The sequence below is a fragment of the Cryptomeria japonica genome, chromosome 1 (assembly GCF_030272615.1).
Source record: "Cryptomeria japonica chromosome 1, Sugi_1.0, whole genome shotgun sequence".
In the NCBI taxonomy this organism is placed as follows: Eukaryota; Viridiplantae; Streptophyta; class Pinopsida; order Cupressales; family Cupressaceae; genus Cryptomeria; species Cryptomeria japonica.
The window spans coordinates 504,553,516-504,563,575 of NC_081405.1; the positions used below are offsets into that span (position 1 = coordinate 504,553,516).

Sequence of the window (10,060 nt, forward strand, 5' to 3'; positions counted from 1 at the left end):
AATACCTCCTAGTTATCAATCAATTCATTTCCCCTAATTTAATAATCTTATATATTTTTATAACAATTTGTTGTAGATGTTGAAACTACCACTATAAAAAAAGAAGATATGTTGTTAAAAAAAATGATGAAAATGAAAGAGAAGAATAATTTTCACAAATTCAATTTGTAAATCACCAACCCAATCTCTCTACTAGTATTGTGTAACTTTCTCCTAAAATACATAAATTCATTTCTTGCAAGTATTTTAATCCCTATAAATATATTTCAATTCATACAAAATTAATTATTTTCAACAAATATAATTTACTTTTTAGAACTATAACTTCTTTTATAAAATGATACTTTGATTTTAATCATCTAGATAAAGTAGCATTACATTGCATTCATTTTTAGTTCATAAGCTCAACTCTAAAACTTCAGCATGACAAAATAAATCTTAAATTTGGTGAAGCATGGCTGAGCACACAAATAAATAAGTACAACCATTACATTGAAAATAGGTTCAACTTTTCGAACAAAACTTCGCAATTTTCAAAGAATTTTCATCCATGTGAAAACATTTTTTATTTTTGTTCATTTCTCTTTGTTTTAAGCACTCAAGCAAAATGACCAAGGATAATGAGTAGTTACGCTCCAATAAGAAAGTTGTCGCCTTACAGACAAACACAAATGGAATTGATGATTAAGCTTGAGTAGCATCAGCTAAAGAATCAACGCTAAAAATCTGGCAGCAGTTTGTGAATAGGACCATGTTTCAGCACCGAATGAACAGTACTGATAATATCTCCAAATGCATTTGACAGGAGTTCCTATACATTACCACTTATTTCAGAAATGCCGATCCAACGTGATGAAAGAAAGATTAAAACACATTAAATACCCACATAGAAATTGACAATACAATACAATTTACTTGTCTAAGTTACCCGTGTTGCCCACCCTACTTGAGAATCTCTATATAATACGATATATATGCCTTCCATTTAATATGGCAGGAGGACTATATGTTACCTTCTATGGCTTTATCACAAACATTAAATCTCCCACTACCAATATCTCCTCAGGTCGTGGATTGGTATAGACATATGAAACAATCGAGTTGTGTGTCCCTGCTGGCCTGTGAAGGCCCAATACAAGAATATATTCTTGCAAAACCTCTACGAAGAGTTCCATGAATGTTCTCCCCACATACCCTTTTGGGATTGGAAGCTGGTCAAGTTTTCCAACAAATGCTTGATTACCTGCTACGTTTACTCCGACTGATAAGAACTTCTCTACTATATTAACTGCATTACGATTAAAAAATGTAGCATACCTGCAAAAAGACAATATTTTCTATTATTCTCACCTTAAATCTTAGAGATAAAATTGGAAAGTCCATATCTGTATGAAATTTTTCTGACAAGATACATAGATTATTCAAGACTGTACAAAAACCTTATGAAACTAAACATGACCTGCCCAATCATTTATTTGCTGGGAAGCGAACAAGTTCTTTCATAAGTATTACCCAAAAAGAAAATCAGTTTTGTGTCTTTGTATAATCAAACTCATCAAGTTTGCTCCAGGATAGTTTATTTGATAGATAATTGAACTAACAGGAAGCAAAAGATCAGAGTACAAGTTTAGAATGTTACCAGAAAATTTCAAATAAAGATAGCAATAAAGAAAAGAAAATTACATCAAAAAATTGAGTGCAGCAGGACTGAAACCCTTTCCCTCAATATATGGGGGTGAAAACATGTAGTCTGAAGCCCGGTTCCTAGCATAAATGCCATTTTCAAACATTTTGCTAGTTATACGAAGCTTAGGTCTCAAGTAATGAATTGCAGCTTCCTCCTGTAGTTCAACAATAATGCGGTCCCTTGTTGGCCGAAGAAGGCGTTCAATGGTTGCAGCTATCAAAATGTTATTTATATCAAGAAAAGCTTCTGTTATAGAGGACTGATTGCTTTCACCTTTAATTTCCTCCTCATAGCTGCGTTTTGCCAATATAATTATTCTTTCTGTAGAAGCAAGACAAAACCAATGAAAACTGTTAAACTTACAACCAACAATTATGGATGTAAAAATCGGACCAGAAGTTAATCCCTCAAGTAAATGGAGTATTTCTCAAAGAAAAAAGAATACTGGACACAAATTTGAATCAGTTTTAAAGAAAAAGATTCTGCCATAATTTTGATGTCTATTGAAGACCCGTCTAAATCCTCAAGAAGTTACATATATATAAGAAGCAATGGAAAATAAATTGTCAAAATTGAAGCGAGGTCATGTAAATAAGGGAATGATACATGCCTGCTTGCATGACACCTGCTCGAACCAGATCTAGCTCATACAATGGTGACCCTTTTACAAAATAAACATCTTGGAACATTCCAACACACCCCCATTCAGAAGCAACTGGTTCTGTGGGATGTAAAATAACCACTGGTGGATTTGGTAGATCTGACATTCTAAGATGGCTAATGAAATAGAAAAGGTTAATAGGCCACTTTTCCAGGATACACAACAAAATATGTGGCACATTCAGCTCAACTACTGACATGGTTCTGGAACACAGGTTTTCCATTATGGCATTAACCCTTCGTTCCAGGACTGACGGATCAGGTTTCTCCCACTTCTGTTGTGGTGGCCAACTTGTTGCAATATCTATTGCTTCCTCCAATGAAAATAGGTTCTGTAAACCTGCATTAGAAATATTTTTGTGAAAAAGGGAATCACTCAGTGATTGATTATCCTCATGGCTGGCAGAAATAATCTTTCCTATCGTGCTCTGATGTTCACTTCTGTATGTCGACCTTGTGGGCAATCCAGAACCTACAGAACTCAAGTTCCTGCTACCATCATTATAACTGATTGAAGAATCCGAAGTTGCCAGATCTGCAGGTATTGTTATTTTAGAAGATCTTTGCTTCTTAATTTCTTCCAAGAGCATTCTGTCTTGTATGGAGTCTTTTTTATTGGAACCTATGCAATATGTATACTTGGGTATCTGCTTCCAGCAAAACAAAGTAGCTTGGTGTCCAAATTTAGAAACTTCCTGTGCAGCCCAAAGGTCTTCAGCAATAACTAAGCCAATATCAGAAGACAAAATCTGGTGCCCTTTTGGGTACAGAACTACTTCCCTTGAATCGTCCATCAGAATGTCAAGACCAAATAGGATAACATGAAGTTTCCTGTAAACCACCTCTGCAGCCTGCTCGAAAGGAGAAAAAATAAAAAACTACATATTAAAGGATAGTTGTTGATTACAGAGCTAGAAATCTAAACCCTAGTACTTGAAACATTACACATATCAAACCATAAATGATACAAAGTACACGAAAATAGTTCTGCAATGCAGCAATGCAGTTGAAAAAATGCAAATGTCAATCTGTCAATGATTGGCGTTAACAATTCAGTCCAGCTACATTGTTTTCCTCTTCATTATACAACTTTCGAATTTTATTAATTTTCCAAAAAACGATATATTTAAAGCAGGGGTAGGCTAAAGGCAGAACAATATGTTTGCCACCTTAGTATTTTAGAGACTAAAGCTAGAATAAATGACATGCATCCAGCTTCTTCACATTGTCTAGCTAGAGCAGTCAAGTTGAAACTTTGAAGCAATGACTGACCTCTTCGAAAAGAAACCCTTCTGCATGAAAGCAAGGAGGCAATATCACTGGAAACACTTCCTGCTTAAGACCATCTGAATATTGCTGCATCCAGTGTTGTTCAGATCCAATAGTAGAGACACCCAATCCAGACTTGAACAGATTTGTCAAAAAGGTTGGCAGCCCTTTGACATGGCAGCTGAAATGGAGATATGTAAAAATTTAGAAGCACTGAAGTGTACTTTGGCAAACCAATTCACCACAGAAATTAAACAAATTAAAAACCTTTGAGCAAGCAGCTGAAAACGAATGGCTTCTGGACACACAATCTCAATTTCATCTCCTACATCATCTAAAATGGCACTGTCCTGATTCCCAGGTTTGAACATCTCTACAATAACTCGAACCCCTGTGCCACAGTGTCGATGTACACTCAATGTACGAACAAACTGTGCTGCATCCTCTGCATCAGCATTCTTCAAGTCCATGCTTATTAGGTATTAAATCACCGTATGCAGCTTGATTACTTACTACATCTATTACTATGAATATAGAAACAGAGCTAATAGTGGTGACATCAACTTAAGACAAGACTATCCACTTGGAATCCAAGGTTCAAAAAGAGTTAGTATTGCCACAAATCAGATTTAAGACTCTCAGTGACAGTATGACCTTTCAATTTATACTTGTGAAAAAGTACTTCACAGAAGAAAGAAAAACCATATTAACCAGATAGATAGAAAATCGGAAATCCAGAATCTCACCACAGCCTGTTGATCTGCCATTAAGAATACAGCTGAAGCCATCTTAGCACTAACACGATCAAGGTCGAATTCATTCAAAGGTGTGCCCTCAATAAATTCTACGTGACCTTTATAATGTGCTAGGAGGGTCTTCATCTCAAATCTTCACATAAGAAGCACCATTACATAAAGTGAACAAACAAACTTTCCCAAAAACCCCCAAAATAAAAGGAGGATACAATAATATATAGATTTGGAATAGACAAATGCAAAGATTACAGAATTGTTCAAAGCAATCTGGAACACTCCATCCAAAGTTAGAACCTTACGAGGGTTTATATGGAGCCATAATCACAACCCTAAGAGGAAATGCTTGCATATCTGCAAGGAAAAATTAATAATACAAAGAATTAATCAAAACCTTTAATTTGGAGCATGCCATATCTCTGAATGTCCAAGAAAATGCATTTACAAGACAGGTGTAACAATTCCTAGCTGTGCCCTTGCTTAGTTCTAAACATGTACAGAATTTTAATCAAAGTAGTTACTTAAACTTCCCAACCTTTATCATGAGAAGGATGATAGAACTCTGAAAGAAAATCCTGTACAGTTCGATATGATAAATTTCCACTGATTATAACAAATCGTGAACCAACAACTTTTTGCACAACAAATTTTCCCCCATATGGCCTGTAAACATGTAATTATTTGTTCAAAAATTGGATTAATATGTCTGATTAAATCATTTCCTGTGAGCATCTGAGTAAACAAATAATAGTTATTAAACAATTGCATGCAGTATTGAAGTGCACCTTCGTGACGCAAGCTCCATGATTTTATTAATCTGTACAGGTAAAATGAATAAGGCTATCAATATGGTAAGCAACGAAACAGCACGGCCCCAATCTGAATTCATTGTAATATCACCATATCCCACAGTTGAAATCTGTCTCACAAAGAGAAACTAGTTATCAATTTAATTATGTATCTGAGTATCAATCATCAGAGTTCTGTATTTAAGGCCACATATGATGTTAATGAAAAATTAGAGGATGTAGGTCATACCGTAACAATAATAAAGTAGAAGGCATGATAAAATGTTAAACATCCGTGAGTGCCACAATTGTTCTCTCTCTTGATATTAAGTGGGGTGGCTTTTTGCTCGACCCAATGTAGCAGACCAGCCATAATAAAAACTGCACAGATGCAAATCTTACGCTTAAAATAAATTAGAAAAGTTGTCATTTAGTGCATATTAAAGGCATGTAAACTAGATTGGTTCCCATATTATAGTGCAACATACCTGGAACACTCCCTATAACCAATAAGCAAATCAAAACATACATAAAATAATTAGAATTCAAATGCTTGGTAAAATTTCAGCATTGATTTTCATGCTTGATTCATTTTAAAAACTGATAAATATAGCTATAGAAATTGTGATTGGACAACTAGAAACCATCATAGTTGTAGAACTGTTACCAGCTAAATATGGCTTCACCTAACCATATTGAATAACTACAGCAAATTTGATTCATCCGAGACTATAAATGGCAGAGACAGAAATGAAGAAAAATGGAAATGAACAATATGAATGTCCACTAAAAGAAACGAATAGAGTAAAGAAAACAGAAACTCTGATAGGAATTTTCTCAAGTGCTTTTTTAATGCCTTCACTTTAAAAATTTTTGAGGTCATCATGATGGATTTGATACAGATTTGGCATTTTCTTAGGAAGAGGATGCACAGGCACTCTAGGCCATTTTTTCAGACATATTGTCACAAGATCAATGCCCTTTATCTCATTAAGGCTCGTAGAAGTGGAAATCAAAGAATCTCACAAGCAGAAAGATAATATCAGGGGCTGAACAAGGGACCACTAGAAGTGATGAAGAAGATTGGATCATATCAGATTAAATTACCACATTTCAAAATTGGCTACAACAGAATTGATTTGCAGGTTTGTGGACTCGCAACTTTTGTTGAATATATATGAATGAGCCCTTTAAAATTTAGAACATGCAGTGTGGTCTGTTGGTGTTGGAAATAAGCCGGTCCAAGAGGGGCCAGTAGCTCAGTGGTAGAGCACTCCAGCAGCGTATGGAAGGTCCTAGGTTCGAGTCCTAGCTGGTCCATGTCTCAACATGGTATCAGAGCCAGGTCCAGGCTAGGAGCCCCAAGCACACGAGAGGTGTGGCTTAAGGGGGGGTGTTGGTGTTGGAAATAAGCCACACCCGGACCGACGATGGATTGGTCCAAGAGGGGCCAGTAGCTCAGTGGTAGAGCACTCCAGCAGCATATGGAAGGTCCTAGGTTCGAGTCCTAGCTGGTCCATGTCTCAACATGGTATCAGAGCTAGGTCCAGGCTAGGAGCCCCAAGCACACGAGAGGTGTGGCTTAAGGGGGGTTGTTGGTGTTGGAAATAAGCCACACCCGGACCGACCATGGACTGGTCCAAGAGGGGCCAGTAGCTCAGTGGTAGAGCACTCCAGCAGCGTATGGAAGGTCCTAGGTTCGAGTCCTAGCTGGTCCATGTCTCAACATGGTCATTACATTTTTTTATGCCCAAAAGATTATTTTATTGCAGCCTTTGTAATGAAACTGAACATGAACAGATCTTAAAAGCAGGCCTCTGGTATTATAGATATTAGAAACATACAATTGTTTATGAAATCTAGGTTTCAAGCCACTATAGGGGATGCCTCTCCCTTAAGCACTAGTATGAATTTGAATCTTTACATTCCCCCATGCATTTTAGAACGAGTACGTCTCTTAAATCTGGAACTTGTAACATACAGTACAATCTATGTTGACTTGAAACTGAACTCAAAATTATTAATTTAGAAGTGGGATTTGAATGGATCCAGCAAATCAATCAAGGCGCATTCTCTGATGTAGAGATTCTGTGGTCACTTTGCTTGAACTCGAGGTTTTAAGATATATCTTTTTGAAGCTATAGAGACTCTCATCTCATTTAGCCAAAGGTTGTCCAAGGAAAACTCTGTAAGACTGTTCAGCTGTAATGTCCCCAATTGGTGGTTGGGTCAGCCAGCACCAATATCTTTAATTAATTAATTAATCAAAATTATAAATAAATGCAATCATTAATAATTTCATCAAAGCCAACCTGTCTTGTTTGTAATGGCTTCCTCTTGAGCCAACTTTGTTATGATTTAGGCAGTTATTTTCCCTAAGGACAATCTTGGGACAAATTTGTATTTGTCGCAGTTGGTATGGAAAGCTATTCAGGGAAGGATTATTTCTGAACTCGGCTGTCACTACCCTTGCACATCACTTCTGCAAGATGCGGCCACCAAAACAGAATGACTGCAACTTAAGTTACTGATGGGCTCAATAGAGAAGGCAGGCACTCACAGAATCACATCTTTCTGATAAGCAGTTCTAACCTGCATGGGGAGAATATTATGCAGCGTGACGAATAAACAAAATGTGTTCAGGAGGTTATGGAATGTGCCACTTACAAGGTGTGCTCTATCTTCAATCATTCCACCAGTTTGAGTAAGCCATCGCACTAGGAAGGCTATTGCGAACTATATTAGGTCTGTGTGACTCTGATCTGATATCAAGATTTTATCTGAATTTGTAACAGTCAATGTTTCAGAATATATTTGGGAATCCGAGAATATTACTGAAATCAATCTGCATATACAATCAATTCTGTTCTTGAGGTCTGTAAGCAACTAAATTGTGTTATTTGAAGACAATCTTTATCTATCTGCAAACTTTATTGTGCTGGAGTTTAGTGGAGGTTCTGAGTTACTTCCAAGGGAATCTGGAATTCTTCTGTGCATATACATCAAAGAAATTTTAAGTGGAATACTTCAGTGGTATCAGAGCTGGAATCCTGCCAGCCTGCGAATCATTGCATCCCTTAAGAGATATCTTGGAATGGGTCTTTACAGTGACTATGGAAAAGAGACTGCAATGGTAATTTACTATAAATCTCAGGTTGCAGAAACCGCTGAAAGGTATGAAAAGTATATGCATCAGTTGGAAAGGTTGAAGCCAACTCTCTCCTTGCCAAAATACGAAGTGTAAATGTATTTCAATTTACAATTCAAGGTGCAAGTTATATTCAAAGTAATTTTCCTTTCAAGTATATGTTAATTCACAATATGATAAATCTGATTTCTTTTCTTTGTTGCAGGTGGAGAGAGAGCATTAATATTTTATATGTTTTCTCCACAACATTTATTGGTGTATATATTATGGAGGGGACCGATCAAGTGGTACCTTGATCAATCATGTCCTTTGGACATGACCGACCAAGATACCCCTTGATCGTGCCTCCCCATAACCGATTACTTAATCGGTGTCATCACATATGCTAATGAACCGATATCATTTCGGTTATCAATATAACTAGTCCGATGGTAATCAGTGGCAATTGAAGCGGTTTAAACCCGATAACTTAGTTAGTCGATTATCAATTACTTTACCCTGATAACATTAGTTAGTCGGTGGAATGTATTAAGCCCGATCATTGTAAATTCGGTGACTATTAAAGTGGTAACCCGATAATGAATCGGGAGGGTTAGAATAAGACCCGATCATTATCGGTTTATCAGTTTAATAGTTAATACTCAATTTAATCATCAGTTTGCATGAGTAACATAATTGATAAATGTTGTAACAAAATAAAGAGAGCAATTATAGATAACCAGTGAGATCTGAATTTATCTATCGATGAGATAGATGATTGAATGGGAGACTTCATTTATCTCCCATTCAATCATTTATCTTACCGAAGCTATTATGTATCAACACTCCCTCTTAGCTTGGGAAGATGAATAACAGACAAAGTGTTTAGCATCACATTTCTCTTGATGACCAGTATTCCTTATTTAGTTTATAATCTCATTCTCCAAGGATTCATATCATCTGAACACATGACATGAAGTATCATCAAAACATATGATACAAGTAACCATATCACCTAAGCACGTGACATGGAGTATCACCTAAACACATGATACAAGAAATTCATCACCTTGTGATGATATGATATCACCTAAGCACGTGATATCAGTATTGCAAAACAAGCAATACTAAGGATTAACACATGAGAGTAATTAAGTTCTCAATTGATCCACATTGTGGTATGTGCACTAACATCTTTCCAAATGTTTTACCACAATCATAATCATGGCACATCCATGACATATCAAAAATCACACATGATAACTGGTTTGATCATTATAATATCGTCACCTTATAATGTCTATATACAAGTGTTCATTATCTGACAGATCGTCACCTCTTAGAAATGAACACAGGGGGTTGAACCCATAAAAGTCCTAACACGACAAAGAAGTTTACACATTAAACATTTTATTGATATGTAAGTACAGATTACAAAGCAAATTACCTTTCTATCATACCCAAGCCTTTTCTGAAGTGTTCAACCTTTACTCTGGAAAGTGGTTTGGTAAGAATATCTGCTGTCTGATCTCCTGTACAAATATATTCCAACTGAATCACATTCCTGTCTACAATATCTCGCACATAATGGTATGGAATCTCAATGTGCTTGGATCTGTCATGGAACACCGGATTTACTGAAAGTTTTATGCAGCTCTGGTTGTCACAATGGATAACAGTAGGGTTCATTGGTTCACTGAATAATCCTACAAGCAACTTCCTAAGCCATACTGCTTCTCGGGCAGCCATGGAAGCTGCAATGTATTCGGCCTCAATG

At 36.4% G+C, this 10,060-nt stretch overlaps 1 protein-coding gene across 3 annotated transcripts; it reads right to left on the minus strand.

Annotated features, from left to right (window-relative positions):
* Positions 1-471: 471 nt before the first annotated feature.
* On the minus strand, positions 472-5,537 carry LOC131052279 (uncharacterized). 3 transcript variants are annotated; one of them, XM_057986905.2, is made up of 11 exons: positions 5,407-5,537; positions 5,154-5,287; positions 4,904-5,031; positions 4,671-4,722; positions 4,363-4,504; positions 3,884-4,074; positions 3,620-3,797; positions 2,298-3,198; positions 1,684-2,008; positions 1,014-1,317; positions 472-811 (listed from the first exon to the last, which is right to left on the minus strand). In XM_057986905.2, exons 1-10 carry the CDS (start codon positions 5,527-5,529, stop codon positions 1,017-1,019), a joined length of 2,475 nt encoding a protein of 824 aa, XP_057842888.2. In that variant the 5' UTR covers positions 5,530-5,537; the 3' UTR covers positions 472-811; positions 1,014-1,016. The 3 variants fall into 3 exon arrangements, with proteins under 3 accessions (XP_057842888.2, XP_057842890.2, XP_057842889.2); XM_057986907.2 differs by having other exon boundaries at positions 472-1,317; positions 5,154-5,185; XM_057986906.2 differs by having other exon boundaries at positions 472-1,317.
* Positions 5,538-10,060: the final 4,523 nt, after the last annotated feature.